The 25,874-nt window shown below is 35.7% G+C and overlaps 5 protein-coding genes across 7 annotated transcripts; 4 read left to right on the top strand and 1 right to left on the bottom strand.

Annotated features, from left to right (window-relative positions):
* Nucleotides 1-104: 104 nt before the first annotated feature.
* On the top strand, nucleotides 105-1,439 carry LOC116305998 (uncharacterized). The gene is made up of 2 exons (XM_031716020.2): nucleotides 105-500; nucleotides 650-1,439. Exons 1-2 carry the CDS (start codon nucleotides 234-236, stop codon nucleotides 1,175-1,177), a joined length of 795 nt encoding a protein of 264 aa, XP_031571880.1. The 5' UTR covers nucleotides 105-233; the 3' UTR covers nucleotides 1,178-1,439.
* Nucleotides 1,440-1,907: 468 nt separating this feature from the next.
* Nucleotides 1,908-4,091, top strand: LOC116305996 (uncharacterized). The gene has a single exon (XM_031716019.2). It carries the CDS (start codon nucleotides 2,171-2,173, stop codon nucleotides 3,497-3,499), a length of 1,329 nt encoding a protein of 442 aa, XP_031571879.2. The 5' UTR covers nucleotides 1,908-2,170; the 3' UTR covers nucleotides 3,500-4,091.
* A 2,033-nt stretch (nucleotides 4,092-6,124) lies between these two features.
* LOC116305992 (regucalcin) lies at nucleotides 6,125-15,336 on the top strand. The gene is made up of 13 exons (XM_031716014.2): nucleotides 6,125-6,310; nucleotides 6,706-6,742; nucleotides 7,825-7,895; nucleotides 8,448-8,481; nucleotides 8,697-8,740; nucleotides 9,527-9,545; nucleotides 9,798-9,853; nucleotides 10,008-10,052; nucleotides 10,139-10,209; nucleotides 10,763-10,847; nucleotides 11,018-11,083; nucleotides 12,532-12,653; nucleotides 14,081-15,336. Exons 1-13 carry the CDS (start codon nucleotides 6,167-6,169, stop codon nucleotides 14,187-14,189), a joined length of 903 nt encoding a protein of 300 aa, XP_031571874.1. The 5' UTR covers nucleotides 6,125-6,166; the 3' UTR covers nucleotides 14,190-15,336.
* Nucleotides 13,852-21,385, bottom strand: LOC116305990 (uncharacterized). Of its 3 annotated transcripts, none has more exons than XM_031716013.2 (5): nucleotides 21,236-21,385; nucleotides 16,956-17,152; nucleotides 16,482-16,683; nucleotides 15,379-15,584; nucleotides 13,852-15,105 (listed from the first exon to the last, which is right to left on the bottom strand). In XM_031716013.2, the coding sequence occupies exons 1-5, from the start codon at nucleotides 21,246-21,248 to the stop codon at nucleotides 14,893-14,895; spliced, it is 831 nt and encodes a 276-aa protein (XP_031571873.2). In that variant the 5' UTR covers nucleotides 21,249-21,385; the 3' UTR covers nucleotides 13,852-14,892. The 3 variants fall into 3 exon arrangements, with proteins under 3 accessions (XP_031571873.2, XP_031571872.2, XP_031571871.2); XM_031716012.2 differs by lacking the exon at nucleotides 21,236-21,385 and adding an exon at nucleotides 20,072-20,320; XM_031716011.2 differs by lacking the exon at nucleotides 21,236-21,385 and adding an exon at nucleotides 20,063-20,319.
* A 1,564-nt stretch (nucleotides 21,386-22,949) lies between these two features.
* On the top strand, nucleotides 22,950-25,440 carry LOC116305989 (U6 snRNA-associated Sm-like protein LSm5). The gene is made up of 6 exons (XM_031716010.2): nucleotides 22,950-23,021; nucleotides 23,199-23,294; nucleotides 24,037-24,064; nucleotides 24,261-24,333; nucleotides 24,467-24,483; nucleotides 25,188-25,440. Exons 1-6 carry the CDS (start codon nucleotides 22,988-22,990, stop codon nucleotides 25,201-25,203), a joined length of 264 nt encoding a protein of 87 aa, XP_031571870.1. The 5' UTR covers nucleotides 22,950-22,987; the 3' UTR covers nucleotides 25,204-25,440.
* Nucleotides 25,441-25,874: the final 434 nt, after the last annotated feature.

The following is a 25,874-nucleotide window of genomic DNA, read 5'->3' as shown; positions in this document are numbered from 1 at the left end:
CGCATAGGGGTAGCGAGCAGCTGTACGCAGGCTATATTAGGAGTCTTTTGCTTTCTCTAGCTCGTGCATATGACTAAAGCCAGTCCCCTCCCTCCTCGAGCATCATGCTTGGCCATGGATGACGTCAGTCATGGATTAAGCTAATATTGCAAATATCTGAGCGTTTTCTTGGAAAACATTCTTATTTAGGGAAATTTATTAATGTCCACGTGGTTAAATCGGGGACTTTTTTTATGTGTATGGCATATGACAAGCTTATAAGCGAGATGAACATGCTCAGATGGTCACTTCATACATTTAGCTCCGAGAGTAACTGCTCAAAATTCAAAATGATGAATATCGCAGAAATGCCAAACTTACAGCAAGCCTTTCTCAATGGCCAGAAATACCTTGAAAATCGAAGCACTATTGTACTTGGAATCAGCCCTGGCAATCCACATTACTACAAAACAGAGACGCTAGAAAGACTGTTTTCCTTGGCTGAAAGCAATTCGGACAAGGTAGGTTTCAGGTTTAGATGATGTCCTTGCATAGACCTGAACGACAATCCTCAGGAGCTCAAGAAAGCGCAAAGCGCAAAGCGCAAAGGAGCTTATTTTAATTACTAGTAAGGCTCCAATAGTGAGTATTCTTTTTTTTTTTTTATCAGGTGCTGTTGTTTATGCCCGACAAAATCTCAGAACATAATTACAAAGCAGTTGGTTCCAAAAACCCTGAAAAATCTGCTCGAGTCAAAGCCAACAGGTTACGAAACAAATGCAAAGAGGTCATGAAGCAAATGGGCTGTGAAGAAAGAAAGTACAGTTATGTCAAGTGGGTGGAAGAAGTCGAGTCTTGTCCTGCCTACACCAAAGCTTTTCAGAATATCAAGGATCTTTGTCAACGAAACGATGAGTTTCGCTGCGATATACAAGAATCTACAGAGGCTGCTCTGATATCGATGAAGAATGGCCGTGAAAATGCATCAGGACCGACTGATACCCCAGCCATTGACCTAGAAGAAGGAGTGAAATACCTGTTAAAAGAGTTAGCATTTTTTGATGTGTTGCCTAAAATTCACAGAAACTGTGAGGAATTTGTGTTCGTGTATCATCGCCCGTGGCCTGTTTTAGAAAAGTACTGTTGTGGTTTTTATGATGGGATTGTAAAACCTTCTTTAGGATACGTTGTATTTTAGTAAACCATCATTCTGTTAATAGAACCCTCAAAAGACTCATTTGACATTTTTTAAGAAACACTTTTCTTAGGGGCCGTTCTATATTTTCAGGCGAAGGCGAGGATAAGCAACATAATTACCTGAAAGTCTTACATGTAAAGAAAATTTACTGAAGAACTGAGTCACGACGAAACACAAGCCAGTGTATGATTGATGTATTGATATACAAGAAGTGTATAGTTTATTGTCTTCCATGTACAAATAAAATACTTCTTTAAAAATTTTCCTCATTCATTTTTGTGTCAAAGAATATATAATTTAAGTGATCAAACATACAAGGCAGAAGGAAAGGAAAAAATTTGTTCAACCGCGGTAGTGGTTGTAAGGGCGGTATTGTGTAGCGGCAGTGCCTAGTAGCCAGAGCTGAGTTGTCTAATACCATGTAAATCATGGTTTAATTAAGTTTTTTCAAGTGGTTTAACTAAAGTGAGAATTACCAACAAACACAATGCAACTTTTGATGGAAAACTGCTCATGACTTTCCTTTATGTTGATTTTTGTGAAATTTTTATTTCCCAAGCTAGAAAAACTAATATCGTTGAGAATGGAGTATAATATTATATTACTGTGGTTGCTGACATACACAGTACATGCATACAAACAAAATGCTGCAAGTTCGAATCCAATACCCTCGCGTGACTTGAGCCAAACCAGGAAGTCAAGTACATTAGTTTGATGTTGTAATACGGGAGGTCATGGAACGGTCATGTGTGGAGCTCATGATCAACTCTAAATATAACCTTTGATTTGAATCAGTGCTTTCAGAGAAAGAAACATGCATCTTTTACAAAAATGTCTTACGAAACCTAAACAAAAAGATTAAGTTGTGACGTTTGTTCCAAGTTTCAGGAAAAGCGGAAATTATAAGATTGTAATACGTGTTTTCTAAGAAACCGCTAAAGAGATTTCTACTGTTGCAAAACATACTCTCGTCAGTAACTGGTCCAGCAGTTCATGATGGCATTTTCTTTGAAGGTCTATCTTTCCTGTTGGTTCCTTGGTGCTGCAGTACAGAGCGCCGTGTTCTTCAGTTTCAACGCAGTTGACTACTTCAACTTTTTCTTTCCCGATGACTATAAACCGGAAGTGTATATTGGAGTGACGGTGGGTGTAGGAGCAAGTCTTGGTGCTGTACTGACAGTCTGTTTTCCACCAAAAAAACACAACCTAAGAGTATTACTTGCCACACTGATCATCTCTGCAGTCATTCTGATCGCAGAAGTTCTTGTCACGCCATTAAGACATTTGATGAAAGATGAAACGCGATTTGGAATTCTCCTGGCCTTAGTTTTCGTGGCGACAGTAGTTCAAAACTTTGGCGGAGGAGCTCTTTATAACTTCATTGGAAAACATTTTCCAAAGTATGGAGTACACGCAGCGCAATCTGGAGGTGTCTGTGCGTTCGCAGCCACCTTCATTGTTCGATGCATCTCTAAAGGATCGTTCCAACATGAGAAGGACGTCCACCGGGGGTTTAGACTGAGTGGTTATATGTTCGTAGCACTGGTTGACTTGATCATTCTGGTTGCCTCTTGCCTTACTGTACTCTTGCGTCGACACCAAAGAGAACATAATAAGATTTTGAATTCATTTAATCGAGACACAGATCAAGATAACAGCGAGAACCAACCACTGCTGCACAGCCAGGGATCTAGTGCTATTATATCCAGAAAAACAATCATTATGGAGAATTATGGTCCACTTTTGACAATCTGCCTGACGCTGGTCATATCTAATGCTCTCTTTCCTGGAATAACGTCTCAGTTCCATGGCAAATATAACTGCAGTACTTCGACTACTTCTAAGTTGAACTCCTCGGTACTAGAGGACATCCACACGCCGACACCATCGGTAACAAGCGACAAAACAGGTTGGTTTATGGTCATTCTCTTCGGCTGTTTCTCAGTTGCAGACGCCATTGGCAAGAACCTACCAATCGTTGCTATCATCTACAACAAGAGAACCGTTCTTTTTAATCTGGTAGTACAGTTGATCACAGCAGTTCCTGTCTTGTTGATCTATTTTGAGCCTTGTGTATCTCAGCTGCAAGCGAACTGGGTCGCTGATGTGACTGTTGGTCTTCTTGGGCTGGTCAATGGATATGGTCTGTGTGCCGCCATGATGCTGTTAGCACCAGGGAACCCTGGCAAGAAGAACGAGGAAGGCATGGCGACCAGTATCGGCTTCATGTTCCTTCAAGTGGGAATACTGTTTGGAATGGGAATCTCAGTATTCCTTGTCGAATATGTTTTTATGATTGCCATGCCAAGCAAAAAAATTTAGAGAAAAAGAACAGAAATTTTAATTTTTTAACAGATTTTGTGAGTTACGTCACTTTAAGGTTCAGTTCACGGCGTATTGCTTGCTTTCGATGCTGATAGCTAGCAGCAATCACGCATTTTCATTTTCTTTTACTTAAACTTCTTAAAAAGTATGTTTTAGCATTTGAAATGATAAGAAAAAAGAAAGTGAATGGAATTAACTAGAGTAATCGGATATTCCTCAAATGCACGCCAAACGTATGTGCCTATAAGACTTACTTTTGTCACAAATTTAAGGAACTCTAAGGGACTTCTCATTATTCAACGGGGGGGGTTTCGAAACATTTTGAAAGCCAACCTATATAATTAAGAAGCAAGTACATGTGTGTAAAACTTAAAGGCCAAAGATGTATTAAATTTTAATTTTAGGCCATTTCTTAAGTTTATCGATAACCTAGTCTAATTATGAGAGCCATTCTGATAGCAACTCACAGCTCTGATCCATCTTGGCAATTGCAAAAGATTGTTCAATGAATACTCAAGACTTGAAATAAGTACTGTGATTCGATCGCGAATAACTGAGAATTATATATGACTATAAATTTTTCCTTAAATATGTTACTGAATTCATGCAAACCCTTTGAACGCGGTTAGATCTGATAGCAATGTGGTTCCATGGGGTTTTATCCGCGCGCTATTATGCAACTTCAAATCGCAAACACGCGGACGCAAACAATCCAATGCTTATTTTTTTTAGAGGTTTCAAAGGAAAGATGTAGTTTTTAAATGAGCAACTTTTCATTGAAATCTATCTTTTCTTTCCTCTGCCACGGAAATTTAAAAAGTTGCGCAACAGTACTCAGAATCTTCGTGGCATTATAAGCCGTTGCGGGAACATGCTGCAGGTTTGCCACAAGAGACAATGATGGTCACTATGGTAACGTACTGGAATTGATTGACAGCTGATTTATATGGCAGCCAAGAGAAAATGAACTAAGAGAAGGAACAGATTCCCGCACGAATAACAACCGCGAATAATTCGTACGGGAGCCGTCAAAAATTCTATTGCGTGACATTTCCCGCGGAGACACTGACCCTCAGAAGAAATTTTTGACTCCCGTACGAGTAGCAAATACAAGTCGCCGTACGGGTGACGTACGAATTCCCACTACGAAACAAATAAGCTTGGCATTCATTGCTCTCTTATATGAAGTCCTTATTACAAAGTGCGACAGACTTTATTACAAAGTGCCACAGCTTTTTCTTATTACAAAGTGCGACAGCAGTTATTATTACCAAGTGCGACAGCTTTTTTATTACAAAGTGCGACAGGGTTTATTGCAAAGTGCAATTATATTATACGAATTTGGGCTGTGAGGGGCTCCATGAAATGCACTCTACGCCCGGGATATAGTCTTTTTCTCAAAACACATCATTCATTCACAAGCTAATCCTAGTATTCCTTACTCTTGCAGTTGGTTGTATCATGGAGAAATCGTTCACGAATTCGAGGCTGAAGATGATGATTCCATTTAGTGCTTTCTACGATAGGAATGTCTAAATGACTGGCAGCCGGCTTTGGTTGTTTTTTGGTATTATCACGCAGCAATCGTACGCCAAACCAAGATAGACTCATCATAGACGAAGCCACGAGCAACAAGTTTAAGACGAAGTTGAAAACATTTTATCATCTTGATCATAGTCATTCAATTTTCCTTCGAAAATCATAAGTGTCCATTTGAGAATTCAGGTTATTTTTGCAAGCTTAGCTATCTCGTACTCCTTCACACTCTTCGAGCTTCACTACAAAGATGCCCTCTCCTGTCAATGAAATCCTGTTGAAATATAATGTAATTTCTAATAGGCTTACTTTGGTGTCCTTTTGAATATTATGATCTTTGTAAAACTAGCTACTCCCGGCGTACTCCTTCACACGCTTCAGAGGTTCGCCTTCTGTTGATGTAATGAAATATTTGGTGGTGAATATGAGAGTTATAAGTTAAAGTGTTTTAACTACTACTGAGAACTGGATTAGTCTATACCTTGAGTTTTTCAGTCACGCAGAATGTACTCTTTATGATCTTTTAATATCCTTTGAGTTTTGGGAATTTTAATAGTGCCTTTATAAAGTAGTTTTTCATAGTGAAAGATTCCGGAAACGGATGAGGACTACATTACGGGCGGAGAGACACTCTACATCCTTCAAATTCGTTGTATCACAAAGCAATCGTACGCTATATCGAGGCTAATGAGGATCATTCGCAACCGTGTTGTTTGGGAAATTTTCTCTGGCCCCGTCTACACTATGCCGGATAAATTCGAATCCGAATTTTTATTTATTCGGTTAGGCCTACCGTCCTTTCGAAATGGAACCGAATAAATAAAAATTCGGATTCAAATTTATCCGTCATAGTACACTTTCGACAGCGTCGATAGACTAGTCTGGACTCGGCCTACCAAAGGTAGCCCGAGTAAAAATTGGCCTCAAGTTTTTCACTGGACCCTATACTTTTTTAGACTTTGACGCAATGTGTAATTTAAGTTTCTTTTTATCCAGATTTGAAATTAGCAATAGATTTGGGTTAAAAAAAATGTAGGGGTTGTAAAATAAAGGGATTGGGTTTCCTGTGGTACCAGCGAAGCCTTGGCACCAGGGGACGCACCATTTGGAAGATTTGCAGTTAATGCAATGACTAAACCAGAGATAAGTGTGGTTTCAGAATGCTGTACAGATCTGGGAGAAGGTCCGTTCTGGGACAATACTATACATAGGTGCTTATACGTTGATATACTCGGAAAAAGTATTCATCTGCTTGATCCCACCACTGGAAAGGTAAAGTTAATCACCATCGTTGATCGTCTTGTGCTGCTTATCTCCAGTGTAATATAATTTATACAGCACATCACAATATCAAAAAAACAATACCATTCTATACATTCTATAGAACGAGTCAGAATAGATATATCAGAAGAGCAGCATAAATTATATTAGAACGGAGATATCCATCAAATGATAACATAATTTAACTGTTTATTCTGATTTAACTGTTTATATCTGATTTAACTGTTCTATGCTGAAATAACCGAGAATACAATCAATAGCAATTTGAACAATGGCATTACTTGACCAAACCAATTTCTTTGATATGTTAATTTGTATTTCCTCATAAAAACAGAACTACAATTTCAAATAACAATCTAAGTTATACATGATTTAACATTTTTCAGGACCAGAAATACCAGTTTGAAGATACGATTGGAGCTGGTCAGTCATACAGGCAGTCATTTGATCGAAACCCCTTCCCTCCCCTGGACTGAGGCAGAGCTAAAAATACTTTTTTTAAAATGAAGTATTGTAGGAGCTGTACATTAATGGGGCATTGCAGTCTCTTATTTTTGGTACAATGACTTTCCATTCAGTACCACAATTGATCTTTGAGGTGGGAAGTTCACTATGTGACCCCCATGAGGGCACTGTATTGATGGAATATTGAATATCCTATAGTTATTGGATATTTCCAAGGGCGGATCCAGCCAAAATTTTAGGGGGGGGCTAATTGAGTTTAGAGGAGGGCTAATTGAGTTTCTTCCATCAACATAACGCAAAACAATTAAAAAAGCATCTAATTCTTCAGTTTTGTTTTGTTTTCTGCTGAATGGGGGCTTCAGTTCCACTTTGCCCCCCCTGGATCCACCCTTGATTTCTCATTTATCTAATATCTAAATTTATATGTCAGATACCAACATTGATATAGACGGAATATCTAATTAGCAATTAGTCCTCGATTCCAAATGGGCTATGAGTCAATAGCCCAATTGAGGGTGGGAGGACGAATCATTTTTAGTCAAATCCAACTAGTCGGTCAATTATTTAGATGCAAACAAGTGTTGAATAAAACTGATGACATATAACTTATGGTCTAATACTAGTAGCTCATCCAATCAGAACACAGCATTGATGATAGATCTTAAGTAGGCTAGTTGGATTTGACTAAAATCCCATAGTTATAGGATATTACATTATTTCTCCTTTGTCTAATATCTAGAATCTAGAATACAATATCTATACTGATATCATATAATATCTAACAAAGCCAATGGAACATCAGATATTAATTTGTTATTAGTCTAGTTTTTGAAATATGGAAATATAGCAAAAAGATTAAAACTATATAATAACATACTTTTTCACTCGAGGAACAACAGGAAAATAAAATTAGCACATCACTTCGCAATTTAGTGCAATATCGGTTTTTCAAGTCAAATTCAACCTGCAATAGTTTTTAAAGCAACACACTCCTGCATGCTATATGAGTTCTGAAACTTTATCTATTATTAAAATTACAGCTGTTATGAGAAAAAAAGGAGGCTCTGTACTTCTGACAAGTGGATTGAAGATAATATTCTTAGATTTGGAAGTGAGTGTCCAGAACTTAATTCAGGAGCAAATGATATTTTATGACATTCTTTCAAAAACTGATGAATAATTCATGAGCATTTGAACCAATTGGAGCGACCATACACGTCAAGTGCATGGACCTTTAAACCCCATAAAGTCTCATCCTCATTAGTATTCTTTACAAAAAGAATACTAATATGGACAACCTTATCAAAATAAATATTAAAGGTGCATCCAAGTTTAGATGAAGACTTAGAGCCTCATCAAGGTCAGTCTCACGTACGATCATTGACGACCTACAAATTATCGTCGTCTAGTGCCCCAGTCTTGAGTTCGGCATGTTGTCTTCAACTTGTGGGAGCCTTTTTTGCGCTTAAACCTGATAAAACACTCCTGCTCGTTTATTAAACAGTACTTATAATCATTTCATTGCCTCAAAGATGAAAGTTCCAGAGTGCATTTTAAAGAACTATTCATGAATAATTTCATGTTAGCTCCATTAATTTTTGTCTTTGCTATATGATCATGTTAACAGCTGCAGTAATGCATTTTTTTTTGTCTTTGCATGCAGACTCAAAAACAGGAAACTGTGGCTACTGTTGATGGTAAGCTGTATTATTTCTTTACCAGTTATAAATAAATAATGTTTGTTCCAATTAAGTTAACAAAATGCCTTGTATTTGCATGCTAGTCCAAGCCCATTGATGCATGTTCCAATGTGAAAGATTTAAGATAATTATGAAGATGTGATGTAAATGCCTGTTATCATTAATTTATTAGTTATTGTGTTTCAATTTTGGTTTTTCTACATATTAAACAGGTGATAAGCCCCATAATCGTTTCAATGATGGAAAATGTGATCCTGTAAGTAAATAAAGTTATTTCCATAATTCAGCATAAAAATTAGTATATAAATATATATAGTAGGGGGGGTTGAAAAGGTCTGCTGATTTTGCAAATTGTTGTATGGATTGTTGGATGCAAAGTAAAATCTTAACAGATTGGCAGATCCTAGCTGCAAATGAAGGTGATTGCAGATTTGTTCTTCTTTGGTTTGGTCCAGATTTTACTTGTTATAGAGTTTGGATTTCAGATGTAAACACTTTTCAGAAATATTTTTCCTTTTTTTTTAGCCAAGACTAAAATACGAGGCACTCACTGACAAATTATTGCAGATTTGGTTTTGAGCAATTTTTTTTGCAGTCTGATGACTATTGCACTGATAGATGGATTCAGGCATCAATTTTAACAGCATTGATGGATTTGCATTACACTTTTAATACCCCATTCTGTGATGGGTCCATTCTGTAAACCAGGGGTGTGAACTAATCAGAAAAATTATCATGCAGTCAACTGCTTCATAAGCCCTTAATTTGGTCCAGTCATGTAGACTTGAGTTGGCCAAAAATTATCAAAATTATAGAGTTTGTACGTGGAAGAAAATTGGAAGTTCCTGGGGTAGGGGTCCTCTTACAAATTCCCTCCATGTGGGGTTATGGATATTTTCTGGAGCTACAAATTAGTAAAATATCTATTTAATGGGTTTAGTGACTTCACTTTAAGACATGTTATAATGTCTAGAAACTGGTATACCAGTATGTGGTATAGTGGTATACTAAGGTCATTTTCTGTTGTCCTTCTGTTTTTTAGGCTGGCAGATTTTGGAGTGGTAAGCTATTGTGATTTCTTCATGTATTGGCTTACATACAGTTATTGAGCTGCTAAAAAGGATTTCATATCAGGACAACTAACACCTTGGGTTACTAAATAGATTGACCAATTAATGCATTTCCTGCGGATTTGGCTGGAACTTTTATGGCCATGCAACCCCTCTAATCCCCCTGCCCCCGGCTCTGGCACTCTTGATCACGATGCAGCTATATTTTATATGAAGTGTTTCAAAATTTAATTCTTTACCTAGGAACAATGGGCCCTGAACCAAGACCTGTTGAAGTTGTACCTGAACAAGGAACTCTTGTAAGTTAAACCAGCTATATAGTATATTCTATACTTAGCCTCTGTACACGTATAGTCGAACATAAATGTGGGTTAAACCTGAGAATTAAAGTTGGGCTGCACACAGGCTAATCAAATACTGACTGACAAATCTTTGGAAATATTTTTTCCCCAGTACTCTTTTGATAAAAATCATAAAGTACAAAGTCATTTCAACAAGGTAAAATATATTGCTGAGTTCTGATTTAACAAGTTATAAATTCTACCAACACTGCATTAAAATTTTTGAATTAAATCTGTTGACAGATTACCATTTCAAATGGACTGGCGTGGAGTCCTGACGATAAAACATTTTATTTTGTGGATTCATTCCTAGGGTAATTAATTGTTTACTTTTTCAATAATAGAGTGCACACACTAAACCTGTGAATAATATTTAGTACTAATTAGTAGTAATTCATACAGAATCCTTTGTTTCCTATTGTATGATTATCACTATTAATAGTACTTAAAATTAGTATTTGTTTCACGGGTTTAGTGCGAGCACTCTACTGTTTATACTAATCCAAGGAGTAGTTTGTATTTTGCTATGTTATGGTTTTGAAGTAATATTAAAATGAGGGAGAGGGGGATTTTGTTTGCACCTTTAAACTATATCCCTACCGAATTGGGCCTGTAAAGAATAATTTTACTAAAATATAATCACTAAGCTAAATAGCACTGAAGAAACAGAGAACATTGCACTATCTTGCACTATTTAGTACCACCATAATTGGAGCAAACAATATATATTTAATTTATCAGCTATTGCCTATATTGAAATCCAACAATGGACTGTTTTCAGATTTGGCACATGGTTAGATTTCTATTTTTTACTTGCATCCAAAGGCTTTTTAATTGAAATCCTTTTATTTTTATAATTTTACACAGATGTGTATATGCATTTGATTATGATTTAGCTTCTGGAAGCATTGACAATAAAAGAGTAGCTATACAAATAGATCCTTCTCATGGAGTAAGTAACAATGTTTTTGGATATGAATAAGAATATATAGAAAGTACACTTAACTGGGTGCTGTGGGTGCTGTCATAAAGCACATATCCCCACACAATTGCAGAACAAAGTAACACATATAACCACAATTATATTTTATAATTCTTATTGATTCACATTAATGATTTTAGGTGCCAGATGGGATTACAGTAGATGTTGATGGGATGTTATGGATAGCAATGTACAATGGTGGTAAAGTGAGTTAATTTCCTGCTTCTTAATTTATTACTGGGTTGCCTGGACATGTGGCAGCCCAGTTGTAAAATGTCTTTTTTTGTCTTCTCCATCTTGCGAAAAGTGCATTGTCGTACAAGAGTACCCATATATGGATTTGAATGATGTGTTCATAGATTCTGGCCTCATAGATTGGCTTACAGATGAGGCTGTAACTCCGGGCTTTAGAAGTAGTATAATTGAGCATATATTGATTAGTATTATTACAGCTATTCAGTTGGCAGTATTCTTGCTTCATTCAGGTGGGTTAGTAGAGCCTAAATGAAATACGACTTTCAGTCTTTTCTTTAAGTTAAAAAGACATATACACATGAATCTACCTTTAAATACTACCCGGTAATAGAACTTGGGCGGAAGTACTTTTCGCTAAGTTTTGAATCCTTTTTCATTTCACAAATTCACTGCCAGTTAGGATATTTAAAAAAAACGATATATTGAGAATAAGAATATGATCAATAATGGAGAGATCCTGAACTTCAGAACTGTTAATAAATTACAAAAGACCATTTAAACACATTTCTAAATTAATTTAGAGTTAATGACAAGTCTTAGTCAGGTCAAAGTCAGGTCAAGATGCTTGTGTAATTCAAGATGGAGAGTATGATAAAACTTAGTGTTGTCAATAACGCAGCATTGTTTTCTGTTTACAAAACCACATCAGTAGTATTCGGAAGTTCTGGAAGAAATATATATACACCTAAAAGGTTCCAAAGCACCCCCTCTCTCCAAATAGTGGTACATAACAAAGATTAGGTGTTAAATGAGCTGCAGCATACCTGCATGTTTGTCAACCCAGTGCATGCTCCAAGAGAATCTTATTGCTGTGATGTCTTTAACTATTATACAACAGATTTTGGTAATATACCTGTGACAGATTGCACCGTCTGAAGATAGTCTTTATGCTGTATTCAAACATTCTGATTGGGTCATTATAAATAGTATTTTTTTCCTGTAATTACATAGTTCAGTGCAAAAAGTGCACAAAATTCACATGAAAGGGAATTAAAGTGACGCACGAAATTCACAGCTAAATATATTTTGTATGCATGGAAAATTTCCCAAAATATCATGAAGAATTATTGTCCAGGCAAACTGCATTGTCAGTGGTACTTTTTCAGGCCCCTGCTATCATCTGGTGCTGGTCTCAAAAGACCCCTTCATGGTTCCCTGCGCTATCTTGAAATGTAGCCTGCCTTTGCATTGAAGCGAGACGAACGGTGAGCTTTCAATGATAGAGACCTTTTTTTAACACCTTGAACAATTATTCACATGTCCCTATCATTGCAAGCTCACCGTTCGTCTCACTGCGATGCAAAGGCACGGCTACATTTCAAGATGGTGCAGGGAACCGTGAAGGGGTCTATTTGTGATGTAAAATTTTGATAGTTCATTTATGTATATTTATGTCTAGGTTGCTCGTTATAATCCTACAACTGGAAATGTGATTACAACAGTGAACTTTCCTGTTACCAAGACAACATCTGTTTGTTGGGCTGGTCCTAACTACGATGAACTGCTGGTCACTAGTGAAAGGTAAGTTGTTCAATAAACTTTCAGTATTTTGAAAATGTCAAAAGGAACTATTAAAAAGTAATGGTTTGTATATATATATATATACACACTCGATTGCAGAAACGTTGTAGGATACATTTATACATATATCTAATTTGTACAGTAAATTTAATGATATGCAAAACAGAAAAATTGCTTTATTGTTTGTTTCATTCAATGACTGTCAAAATATTTTTTTCTTGTCTATTAGATCGTACAGATTGAAAATCAGTTGGTTTTAAGCGTCAAAAATGGTTATTTTGCATTATGCATCTCATTAGATATTTGTATAAATGTATAAATGTATACTACAACGTTTCTGCGATCGAGTGTATATATATATATATATATATAGCCATTTGCAAAAATTATGGCCGCTTCCAATGTATATACAAATATATTGAAAGTATGACAGACAGGGCGGGATATCTTTCTTGATATTTTTTTCAGAAATTCCTAATGATAGACAACTCAAAAAATATATAATGGAGGATATCCCATAATTTTTGATATGCTTTTGATATATATACACTCAATTGCAGAAACGTTGTAGGATACATTTATACAAATATCTAATTTATGCAGTAAATTTAATGATATGCAAAACATATATCTAATGAGATGCATAATACAAAATAACCATTTTCAACGCTTAAAACCAACTGATTTAGAATCTGTTCGATCTAATGGACAAGAAAAAAATATTTGGACAGTCATTGAATGAAACAAACAATGAATAAAGCGATTTTTCTGTTTTGCATATCATTAAATATACTGAATAAATTAGATATATGTATAAATGTATACTACAACATTTCTGCAATCGAGGGTATATATATATATAAAGAAATAATTCTCAACAAAACAAAAAAGAAAGAAAGGATTGAACAAAAGTTGGCATTAAAGCAGCAGGTTGAAAGTAGGTTATTAATCTGCAACTTTTTACAGCTGATGTGAAAAAGAAGTATGTAGCAAAAAAAAAAAAGATAATAAGAAGTTAAAACCAAATATGAAAAAATGATTGACATCTAACAAAAGTACAAGTGGAAAATTACTTTGAAGCGGTTTGGAAAGCTAGCAAATTATTCTTTTAACAGTTCTTGAAAAGGGTGCAAGGGCGGATCCTGGGGGCAAAGGGGGGCTGAAGCACCCCCCCCCCAAAAGAAGAAAAAAACAAAACTGAAGAATTAGATGCTTTTTTTATTGTTTTTCATTGTGTTGATGGAAGAAACTCAATTAGCCCCCCCTAAAATTTTGGCTGGATCCGCCCTTGGGGTGTACCAGCAAGGATTTTATTGTGGCTTCATCATTAAGTGTGACCGTATACTGACCACACTCTAACCACGTTCTTAATTTGACGAATTTAAAGTTTTCTATTCCTAAATTCTTTTCATACTTTATTCCTCAAGAAAACGACTGTCTCCTGAAGAAAAGAAGCAACAGCCTCTTGCTGGTTCAATCTTTAAAGTCAAAAATCTTGGAACTGGAGGATTACCCAGCATTCCCTATGATGGGTAGAAAATAACTACACAATATATATGCTGGCATTGTTGACCCATGGGGTCTAGGAATGGGGGAGGGAGGGAGGCAGAGAAGAAGAAGGGGTTCCTGACCCTTTAGAGATTTAGGCAATGCAGGCTTTAAAACCATTGCAAAATTAGATATTTGATTAAAATTTGACAAATTTTAAATATTATTACTTCACAATAGTGTGGTTTTCATTACTAGTTAGAGTATTTATATTAGTGTACTAATAATTATTAGAGTGTAATAGTTGGATAAACACGGTAGAAAACAAAAGAATTAGAGTGAAGTAGTGCTAAATATGCTAAATAGTATTTCACAGGTTTATGAAAATCACTTTAATATTGAATGTAATCAAATTACCAGCAAATTTTTGTCACAAATGATTTTTGATATTTATTTTATAAACTATTAAAAGAGAAATATATCTTTGCCTTAGTGTTAACTGAAAATAATAATGTTTAGGAACGTTGAGCATAGGTAATTTAATGTTTATGAAATGATTTTTAAAACACCAGTTCATTCCCTATTTTAAAACATTATTAACCCATTGCATGTGCAGATATGATCAGTAGGCAATACAGTTGCATCTGAGTGTGCTATACATGTATTATCTTAAAGCAATGCATTAAGCTCACTTAACCAGTCTTTTTTACTGTGGTAATAAATTCTGTGGTATGCATGTCCTGAATGTTAATCAGTTAAGGTCCGTAGCATATTGCTGCAGCAATGATACGAAATCTCTTACAACTGCCACAGGAACACCGATGTTAACATGGATATGCAGGAACATCCTTCTTCCCCATGGTGGCATAAGCACTCCAATAGAAATGACCATTGAGTTATTCTCAATGATATTCACAGGAGTTTTGCTCCACTGCTTTAGCATTGAGGATATGCCACAAAGAACCTGTGAAAAATAACCCCAAAATATTAAGCTAAACAAGCATTGAAGATGTTATTGTTTTCATTGCAATCAAACAAAAGTGTAAAATGCAGTAGAGCAGTGGAGTCTGTCCTAGTAATACTGAAATCAGCTGACTTATAACGCAGGCTAACAAAATTAATAACCATAAAATGGCTGACAATTGATTGTAAAAGTGTCAATAAACTGCTGTGAAGCAGCCACACTAATCTTCAATTTGACCAAACATGATAGTTTGTAATGACACAACTTACATACCCCACAACAGCCACACAATCCACCACAACAAGGCTTCTGTGGGTTTATCATGATGGTTCCCTGAACTCCTGACTGGCCGTTCATTTCCACACTCTTCACAAATCTGTAGGGAACTGGCAAATAGCAGGTGGTGTCTCCAAGACTTATCTCAATACTGTAACCACCAGGCATTTTCTTTGGGTCTCCAAACATCTTAAATGATGTTGCTGATACATGTGATTACAAATTAATATAATGTTAATTGAAATCAATTATATATACGACAAAGTTAAGCTGTTTTTCTAATGCTGTGGGAGGGGGGATTTCCACTATTTTTATTATATTTTAAAGTATGAAGAACATGTTGGACTCAAATCAATCCCTGAAATCCTCCCCTGGATCATTGGTCAGCATTAATATAGAGACTACACCTTTTTAGCCTGGGCAATCAGGGAGCTTTATAAGCTACTGGTATGAACTATAATTTCAAACCATGTGTCAATCACTTGGGAATAAATAAGAAACTTAGTTTGAGTTGTATCCATAATCATGTGTCTTTAACAAAGAAATTAATGATACTCAAGGGAATCATGCAGAAAGGCTTACGAATAAACCTCGGCTTGGACGTTATGTTTCCCCATTTCAGACCATGTATAATTCCTTGAGAATTAGGTTCTTTGTTTGAGTTGTATCCATAATCATATATATGTGTGTGTCTTCTCATGTGCAATTGAACCAGTGCAACCGTTAAACAAAGAAATGATACTCTAGGGAATGACATGGTCCAAATGGGAGAGGAGTCAGTAGTCCATATCATACAGGCTGAAGATCGAAAGGGCTATTCACTCGTAGGCCACGAAGGCGAGAGGACTAATTGCCAAATCCAACTAGTCCGTCAAATATATAGATGTAAACAATTTTTGGATCAAACTTAAATTTAATGTTTTGGTTTTCAAAGTCGGCACTTTTTTCTATTTAAGTAAGCTCTAACTTATATAGCCTAGATGTAATAGCTCATCCCAAGCAGCACTGATGATACACCAGTAGTTGTATTTCACTAATATATATTTATATTAGACACAATTTACTAATATGTATAAGTAAAGGGATTTTATTGGACTTACATTGATTCATTTGAGACGACATCAGAAGAATCCTTTTGTCAGTCAACAAACAAATCCCTCCAGGTTTTTGTGTGACAACAGCATTGGATTCATCACATAGCACAATGTGATTGTACTGGAGGCAATGGAATTGATCATGCTGCACAACTCTTTCTCCTTTATACAACAGTCCACTTAGCATTTCAGGATAGCTCATGCCACCCTATCGTGTAATAATAAATTAATAATAAATTAATAATAAATTAATAATAAATTAATAATAAATTAATAATAAATTAAGAATAAATTAAGAATAAATTAAGAATAAATTTATTTACAACACTTTTGCTATATGTAACTTTTGTCTTTAGCTTCTCTTGTGCTCATGCAGCTACTACAGCTCCTCCCTAACTACAGTAAGTTTGTCTATGTTATAACTAACGTACATTTCATTCACAATCTGTGCCTGTTGCATAATTTATATAATAGATCTACCTTGAGAGAGCCAAATTGTGCATTCACAGAGTTATTAAGCTGTGATCCAGCTTGACCCACTGTTGAAAGCAATTCTGCTGAGCTCATGTGTTTGGTAGGAAGGGAGTCGTAAATTCCCCTTGATGATGGATCCAGTGCATTAGGGTTAAAAGGCTGTGGTTGAAATACCACAGTGGGCGTGATTTGTTCCAAGTTGACTTTGAAGAATCAAAAACAAAGCAAAAGTTAGAAATGATGTTATAAAAATGAAGAAGTTTAGCTATAGCCCTTTTTGGAGGCTTCATGTACAAGAAGTGACATAATTATGAAACAATATAATAGGTATATTAATATTAAGTAAATTTAAACGTGGATAAATGTGCAAGTACATTGTTGATCCTGCTGCACTAGGTTGTCTGGTGCAGTAACTTACTTACAGCTATCTCTTTGACTCCATTGAACATTTTGTCAAAAATTTAAAAGCTCAATAATATGGAGAAAGAGTGGCATTCTCCGATAATTGTGTTTTTTTTTTTTTGACAGTGATTGTATTGCAGGTTGTGGAATAGATGTTACAAGCAGCAACTTGCTTAACAACCTTGCTAAAAGTAGAAGCTCGATCAACTTTTTCTACAACTTGTCACATTGTGTTGCAAGTTGCAGAGAGGTGCTACAGGTGCAATTTCTTCTGGGAGAAGAAAAATATAATGGCTTTGTGTAACAGCTGGCCTAAAGATTTCACTCAACATGCATCACATGTTATCAGTCTTGTTATCATCAGGCTGGATACTTATTAATTCTTTGTAAAAATGCTTAGTTTCAAAAATCCATATGTTTGTCAGTTTAAGGGCAATCTTTTCAAAACATTGTAATCTTACTATAATATTGATGTGACAAATTTGATATTAATTAATTAACCTGGTTTCCTGATAAATCAAATTATATGTCATACTAGAAAGATAAGGGTCAATTTGCCGTATCATTTCCTACTTGTATGAAGATCTCAGTCTAAAACATTGACACAGTTGGGAAATGTCTTTTTTGCAAAAAGCACCATTAAAATAATATTTCTAATAGTTCTGCAAGTTCCACTGTTTTGCATCCGTCAATTTGCACTTTGCTAACACCCAACAACAGTTGAAGCGATGTGATTATTATAGGAAATCGCATGATCTTGAGTACAATTAGGAATTTATAGGTACAAGTGATGGTTTGATATAATTTTTCAAAATTGGACAAGCCTTTAGGTGAGTTCAATTTCAGAACTTTTAAAACATCACAAGTATCTATAAATTCAGAATTGTACGAGACAATTGTGTGATTTTTTGTCTATAATACACTCAACAAAACGGAGCAACTTAATATTGGGACTCCTACAGAGAACAATTTGGGATTTAATTGTACTCCTCTTGTCCAATCGGAATCAAGTAATTTTGTAGAGTGTATTATATTGATGGGATGCTAGCATTCCCAAGAGAGTTAAAAAGACAAAAACATGGCGGCCATTGTGGTACCGTTAACAATGGATGCTAATGAGAAATCTTTTGTTAAATGGTACCAACATGGCCGCGATGATGTAACGTGCAAACGAAGACATAAGCTTGCGTAGCAGCACTTTGGGGAGGGGAAAGTTAAGTGCAGTGCAAAGCACCGCTACGCAGGCTACTATGAGATTCGGTTGAATGGCAAACAGAAGTGTTGGACACGTTCCACGTGGTCTGAAACATCCAATGAGAAGCCTCAATTTCCTTGACTTGTTTTGAAGCTTTTTGCAAACTTTATTTTCCAAGTGTGTAATTTATTTCATTTGTTAAAAAAATATTTTGAACATCTATACAAAACTTTCATTTGCAGTGTGAAGGTGGATATATGAACTATGCCTAGATGTATTCTCAAGAGAACATAAAGTATTTATTCAGTTAGTCAAACATTGAACATAGTTGTAACCCAAGAAGTGAATCCTACAGCTAACAAAGATCCGCTACGTGTCGAGCTTCTCCTAACACTTCTCTCGTCTTCTGTTAGTCTCCCTCGCATCCGTTTTTAGTGTCGGTCGTCACGCAATGGGGAGGGAGCGTTGCGAGACGACCGACACTAAAAACGGATGCGAGGGAGACTAGTCTTCTGTCAATCCCCGCGTGCTTTATAAGTGCACCACAGCATGCAGGCATGCGCGTTTTCTATTTCTTCAGTAGATATTATTTATACTTTCAAACTTAAGTAAAATATGTAATTTAAATAGACTTTTCTCATTATATATGAGTTCAAAACAGCGCGCGGTTGTCCCTAACATAAAAACTCTATTGAAGTCAGCCAAGAGGTCCATAGAGTCAGCCAAGAGTCTGCACATGAAACTGCTCTCCTTTGTAAATCCAGCAATACCCATTTACTACCCCAGATTTCCTATACTAGCAAACATGGTTATATGTGTATCGGAGTTTATTTGTCGAAAATTTTTGGAAGAATATCCATTGAATTACAGAGCGATTTAGTTGTTTACGCTTCGACGTCCATGTGTGTCGGAGTTAATTTGTCGAAAAATTTTGGAAAATATCCATTGAATTACAGAGCGATTTAGTCGTTTACACTTGTTCGACGTCCATGTGTATCGGAGTTTATTTGCCGAAAAATTTTGGAAGAATACCGTTAATATCCATTGAATTACAGAGCGATTTAGTTGTTTACACTTTTGCAAAATGAGTAAAAAACTTAATTCGTACCATCGTGCTTTACGGTGCATGACGACCACCGACTGAATGGCGAAGATTCTTGAAATGCATAACGTTTTATAAAAGTATGGAACACGCTAGCACCGGCTATTTTGATATTGAAATTTTATATACGGCATTTTAGTCACTTTAAAAACACAAATGCAATATGACTAGCTGTCTTCCTCTAATTTAAGCTAAAGGCAAGTTTAAATAACTTTGTACAATCCCGACTCGTTTTCGGATTCAAGTCCCGACATACATGATTCGACGGGTGTGATTCGACACATCCACAATTCGAAGCCGTTCCAAAAATATATAAGCTTATTCACTCAAAGAGAGAAGAAAAACAACAAAACTGTGAATAAGAATAACTTCAAGAAAAAAAAAAATTTATTCCCGCAAATTACAGTAAAGTACCTCGTGTACCAGAATAGAAATTGTTGGCTGACTGTTCCATTCGTCTCTCTTCCATTGGAATTACAGGATCATCTGTATTTCTTATTTCCCTGTGGTCCTCGAATTTTGTGTAAGCTTGTGCTGCCATTTTTCTTTTTAAGAATGCTTTTTCGAGTACGTTTTCCTAAAACTCAGCCAGCGTTTCGGTCGTCTATGCATGCATGAACTCTAGAACGAACGAAGGCGACTTTCGGGAGTCAATATGCTAATTATGTGGTGAGGTCTAAGGTTTCTTGGAAATGTAACTTCCAAGAAACAGCGTGCACTTGTACAAGACTTTTCTTACTGTTTTGCTATTCATAAGAAGTCATAATATATATCATATATGATCGAGGCCGGTGGATGAGAAGGTCGCTAATTTTTTCTTCGACTTTTTCCATTTTAATTAAAATTTTGAATTTAAAAATACTAAAACCTCGAGAGGTTAGCGTGACACCCAGGGTGCGAGCGTGACATCTTTGAAATATTTTATTTCGAGCACTTGGTCCGGTCACAGCTACAAAAAGTTTACCAACTGAAAAGTGATTATTATAGATATATATTTTTTTTAGATATATTAAAAGTGATTATTAGATATATTTTTACAAAGACCTGTCGTCTAAAATATTTTCGATTTTAAAAGATACAGTAGGAGCATATAACTAATAACTCATCCTCCGGAATTTCAGTCCCCACACCCCCAACTGAAACCTGAATTTACGTATACGGGACCTACAAAGGGAATCTATGCTATGGAACGCCGTTACTGCCAAAAGAACTCGTCGAGTTCTCGCCGAGAAATCTAAAAACTTGAAATAAAAATATTTCTCGACATACATGGTATGGAGCTTGACATTAATTGACGAAACTCGATCTATGGTGTGTGCATAATTCGATATTCAAACCTCACAAATTATCATGAATTACATGTATTATTAGTAAGAACTGGTACAGTTTTATATGGACCAGCAAAAAGTAGAAATCAAGGTAAATTTATACAACTGATGAAAGAAATCGTTGGACCGAAATTTGCAAGGCAATGATGCATGCACAAAGAAACGAACAAAGCCGAGTTCCACAATTTGCGAAATTATAAAACGATAAAAATAATAGTCATTGATAAAGTGAAAAGAACTAATTATAGTATACTAGTACCTTGCATCGCCATAGTAAAAAGTGAATAGTACCAGCAGTAAATCTGTTTGAATCGTCTGAACTGAAAAACAGCTTTGATTTTATCGCAGATTTCTTGGAACTCAAGTGACGTCAATTTGGAAATTAGAAGGGCGTTACCTTCTGGCTCCACTCCTCCACAACAATAACTTCATTTCTCACACACACAGAAGTAAGACTGACGTCAACTGACACGCGCTCTTTCAGTTTGCTGTTTTGGTCACTAATAATGAGACGTTTTTATCGTTTTTTGTCATTGTAAAAAACAAATAGACATCAGTTTTTTATGTGATTGTCCTCTTACTGACGATTAATTGCGTCATCACATTGTCAAAGTAGTGTGGAACCACGAGACGTAGTCGATAACAAAGATTCTTATGATAGAATTAATTTTACAATGAAGCAGGAGGGAAGTTTTGGTTTAGTTTACGGCCTGCAAATGATTTTCTCTGTTCCCTGCCCACAGCTTGGTTTTGATCAAAAGAATGGTTTTAAACTTTGTGAAAAAAAAAAAAAATAAAATCAAAATAAATAAATAAACCTGGAATAAATAAACAAAAAAATAGCCCAGCCAATAAGGAGCTTTGAATAGGGTCTACAACGGAGGCTATAGGTGTTGTGTTTACTCTAAATTTTCCGTTTTACGCAAACCAGAGGAAAAAAGTTAACAAATACTAACCTGATTTTCAGACCTGGTGCTAAATGACTAAATAGTCCCTTCCACGTTTTACCAACACCATTGAACAGAACACCTCAAATTTAGCAAATTTGCCAAGTTGGAAAATGGCGTCGATCTAGATCCGTAAATCTGCGAAAATTTTCAAGCGTTTGTGTGGTGGGGAAAGTTGTGCCCCCCGACCATATACACTGAACGTCTGTAAAATTTCATGACTTTTGCGAAGCTATACCTTCGACTGTTTCCAACATACCTCTCACAAACTTGGCAAATTTACTAATTTTGAGGTGTTTTCTTCTAGCATTATCGATGGATTTTGCTAAAAAGTGTTAAAAAACGTGGAAGGGTCACACCCACTTTAAGGTGACTGCCTACTTTTGGAAATTGATTTAAGCTTTTTTTAAAACTTCGATTTTCCGAATTGAAATTTAATGCTGATTCCAAATCTGGAAAGAAAAATAGGTTGTCCCGAATTCGTTTTCGAGATAATCAGCATTTAATGGAAGCCTACGCACGAGCTTATGGAGTAAAAATTGCGCCACCGGAAGTGATTAGAAAAAAATTAAGATTAATAAGATAATATTTATTTGCAGACTATATGATTGCACGAATGAAGGCTAGTCAATCCTTCTACAATAATACATGGCTATTTTCGACAAAAAGACAAAGAGAGACATTGATTGTCATATTTTGTAGTTTCGGTGCTCTTAAAAAATCTCATAAAGTCGAACAATAATCCCTACAAAAATCTATTTTTTCACGTGTTCCTGATTTAAACTTTTCCTAAAATGTTGATATAACCTAGATTTTTAGAAGTTTTTTCGAATGAGCTATCAAAAAATATAGAGTCCCGTGCAAAATGTGAGGGTTTTGCCCTGTTGAAGCTCAAAACGCGTATGGTTCTTCAATAAAATCTTGTAGATTTTTCAGCGGTTTTTGAGCGCGCGCACATCGTGGGCTCAAATCGAACGTTCAAAAGTAGGCAGCCACCTTAACAAAACCGTTGGGTTACCTGTGGAATGTCGGGGACCGCGCATTCCAGGCCTTTGACAAGCAAAATGGCGGACGAACCTTCACAGTTGCTTCCTCTTGGTATGTAAGATAAAACATGACTAAAAAAAATTTATTACTTTTTTCTACGATATTAAAATAAAACTTTTAACCAGCCTTAACTTATTCATTTTACACGAATATAAGACACTGTTTCATTTTTGTCTTTATATTTGATGTGGGTACTGATCTGACCTTATTTGACACTTTATTCTGCAGAACTGATTGATAAATGCATTGGGTCAAGAATCCACATCGTTATGAAAAGTGACAAAGAAATTGTTGGTACTCTACTTGGATTTGATGATTACGTCAGTATCCTTTGAACCTGTGCTTCTTTATATAAATTAACTTTCTCAAATTCGGCCACGTGATCACGTCACACAAAATCATCATTTCTAATGAATTTTTGACATGTACATATTTAAGGACGTCTCTGTACTGTGAAATGAACATGTTGGGAGCTTTAGAACAAGAGAGAAGCAGGTTTATAGGAACACACGGGGAAGCCAAATGTTCCTCTTGCTTCTTGAGTGCTCTACAGCTCCCAGAGTGTTTATGATTATAACACAGTACAGAGAAATAAGCAGCTGTTTAATATTGCTTTCATTAAATATTTAAAACTATTTTGTGCGAGAGTGTTCTCTGATATAAACACAGTAGCCAGCCAATCAGTATGCACATTTCAAATATTTTTTAAATGAATAAATATATATATTAGAATATATATTTTTGTGTATGAAACTCATCTTTCTTTCTTGAATGATTTTCATTTATTTCCACCAAATATTAAGAGCAAGAACTTGGAAAAATAGGAAAAAGGAGGGTGGGCATAACCTTTTTGTTCTCTTTTCGTTTTATTTTCCTTCCACTGCCTACTTGCCCGCTATCTCTAATGTGAGGCTCATGAGAAAATAATAGAAATAGTTACTGATCTTCCAACAAGAGAAAGTGGGATTTTGTATATTTATATATATATATATGTGTGTGTGTGTGTATATATCCCAGATGAAAATAAAGGATAATGTATGAGAAAAACCCCTAACTCTCATATCAGATATGGTTCTTGAGGATGTCACAGAATAGTAAGTATACGTATAACAATAAATCGTCATCATCATTATCCTCTGTACCTGTGTGGCATGTAGGGCTGACATCAAGGATTTCAATGGAAGCTAACATAAAGGATAAAAAATCTATACCAGTTAAGATAAAGCACCTTTGATAATATTAGTACCTGAATGCTTTTTTATCATTTATATTTTCAATTATTGTTTATAGTGAAAATACCCCAGAAGGACAACGCATCACTAAATTAGACCAAATTCTGCTCAACGGCAACAATATTACCATGGTAATGCCCTTTTCTTACCAGATTTTAGAAATGCTTTTGCTATTATTTAAGTTACTTTCTATTACACTTATAATATAATTATGATTAAAATAAATCCATTATTTGATCATATATTTTTTCCATTTTTTTGCAGCTTATTCCAGGTGGAGAGTATCCTTTAAAAGATATTTTATTATGTATAGTAATGTTAGTTAATAATCTTGATAAAATTATTTGGTATAGGAATTGGTTGATCTTCAGTGAGAGGTTTGGCTTAGGTCTCACTCTCAATACAGAGGAAGATCTAGGGGAGAATGATTACTTGATGTGCTTACTCATCTATTTGTCCTGATCATCAATGATAGACCCATCCTAAAGAAGGCCAGGATCTGTGCCTCCAATAACCACCCACTCTCTAGAATTCTCTAAGTATGTTTTTTTAGGTCACAACATGGGGCTTAAAATAATGGCTGGGTAGTAACTGGTCATGATGACCAGACAAATGGAAAAATGTGATACCTAAGGTAAAGAGGTCTATAGTCCAGTTTCGAGCTCCAAATCACCACTGTGTTTCTTGATTGCAGACTCTTTTAAACACGGTTGGCCTCAATCTTGTGCAGAGTTTTCACATGTTCCAGTCAAGGTCCATTTAGTTTCAAAGTGTTTATATTGTTGAAGTTGTGCATTCTTTACTTAACTGTTGGTATTTGTGAATATTTAAACACTGATAAGCGGCCCTACCTTGTGTAAATGAGTCTGTAATCAGGGAACACAGCGGTAATTTTGGATTCAAAACTGGTCTATTGTATGTATCTAGCTGTTAAACCATAAATATCTATTTGCAGAATAATTTATATTCCTTAACAGTTGCTCAGGGGTCCTGATGTATGAGAGGAGAGATGGTACATGAATTTTTAAAAATTGTACACCAGATAAGCTACATAATCTTGCATATGGAACAGTCCCTTTTACGATCAACTATTTACTCAAGCATCGTAACATTGTAGAAAATGTTGGTATATAATTTATTTAACTATAATATACTTTTTGTCCAGCTTTTTTCAGTCATTTCATTTTGTTACAAAATACTTTGTTGATGTTGAAATAGTAAACCTATCATGACCTCCACCCTATCAGGTTTTGAATGACTCAGATAACTTAATTAAGGCTTGTTTCCAGGAATGGTTCAAAGGTTAAACCCCCCCCCCCCCCCTCTCTCAGACTGAAAAGTTTTGTGAATATTAGCAAGGGAGGGTACTCCCATATATAAAAGGGTGGCAAAATTTTGATGACAAATGATCCCTATAAAGGCATCTGTCTTGTCCAGGTGGGTGTGGCAACTAGGGATTGTTACCCCCTAAAAAGCTACCAATTTTATCTAAATGACAGAATTCAGATGATGAACCGAAAATAATTATTTGAATAACAACTGACAATCTTATTACCTGACAATCACTGGTGGTCCTTTATGACACCCCCAAAGTTACAAAAATGCAGATCTTGATAGAAGTTTCATAAAGACGCTCCCATCACACATTCAACTATGCTCAGTCCATTACATG

Source organism: Actinia tenebrosa, unplaced genomic scaffold (assembly GCF_029948245.1).
Source record: "Actinia tenebrosa isolate PJP-AT-01 unplaced genomic scaffold, QUT_ActTen_1.0 PGA_scaffold4__44_contigs__length_22323623, whole genome shotgun sequence".
NCBI lineage: Eukaryota > Metazoa > Cnidaria > Anthozoa > Actiniaria > Actiniidae > Actinia > Actinia tenebrosa.
Note: the sequence above shows the minus strand (reverse complement) of the source record. Positions and strands in the feature narration are given on the sequence as shown.

What these genes read in the sequence shown, in the direction of transcription:
- LOC116305998 (XM_031716020.2), top strand. Translation starts at nt 234, where the DNA reads ATGTGTATGGCATATGACAAGCTTATAAGCGAGATGAACATGCTCAGA. An exon ending in CTGAAAGCAATTCGGACAAG is followed by an intron (nt 501 to 649) that starts GTAGGTTTCAGG and finishes TTTTTTTATCAG; the next exon opens with GTGCTGTTGTTTATGCCCGA.
- LOC116305996 (XM_031716019.2), top strand. Translation starts at nt 2,171, where the DNA reads ATGATGGCATTTTCTTTGAAGGTCTATCTTTCCTGTTGGTTCCTTGGT.
- LOC116305992 (XM_031716014.2), top strand. Translation starts at nt 6,167, where the DNA reads ATGACTAAACCAGAGATAAGTGTGGTTTCAGAATGCTGTACAGATCTG. An exon ending in TGAAGATACGATTGGAGCTG is followed by an intron (nt 6,743 to 7,824) that starts GTCAGTCATACA and finishes TTAAAATTACAG; the next exon opens with CTGTTATGAGAAAAAAAGGA. An exon ending in AAATAGATCCTTCTCATGGA is followed by an intron (nt 10,848 to 11,017) that starts GTAAGTAACAAT and finishes TAATGATTTTAG; the next exon opens with GTGCCAGATGGGATTACAGT.
- LOC116305990 (XM_031716011.2), bottom strand. Translation starts at nt 20,189, where the DNA reads ATGGCAGCACAAGCTTACACAAAATTCGAGGACCACAGGGAAATAAGA. An exon ending in CACAATTTGGCTCTCTCAAG is followed by an intron (nt 16,684 to 16,955) that starts GTAGATCTATTA and finishes ATTACACGATAG; the next exon opens with GGTGGCATGAGCTATCCTGA. An exon ending in GTCGTCTCAAATGAATCAAT is followed by an intron (nt 15,585 to 16,481) that starts GTAAGTCCAATA and finishes CACATGTATCAG; the next exon opens with CAACATCATTTAAGATGTTT.
- LOC116305989 (XM_031716010.2), top strand. Translation starts at nt 22,988, where the DNA reads ATGGCGGACGAACCTTCACAGTTGCTTCCTCTTG. An exon ending in TTCACAGTTGCTTCCTCTTG is followed by an intron (nt 23,022 to 23,198) that starts GTATGTAAGATA and finishes TTTATTCTGCAG; the next exon opens with AACTGATTGATAAATGCATT. An exon ending in CTTGAGGATGTCACAGAATA is followed by an intron (nt 24,065 to 24,260) that starts GTAAGTATACGT and finishes TATTGTTTATAG; the next exon opens with TGAAAATACCCCAGAAGGAC.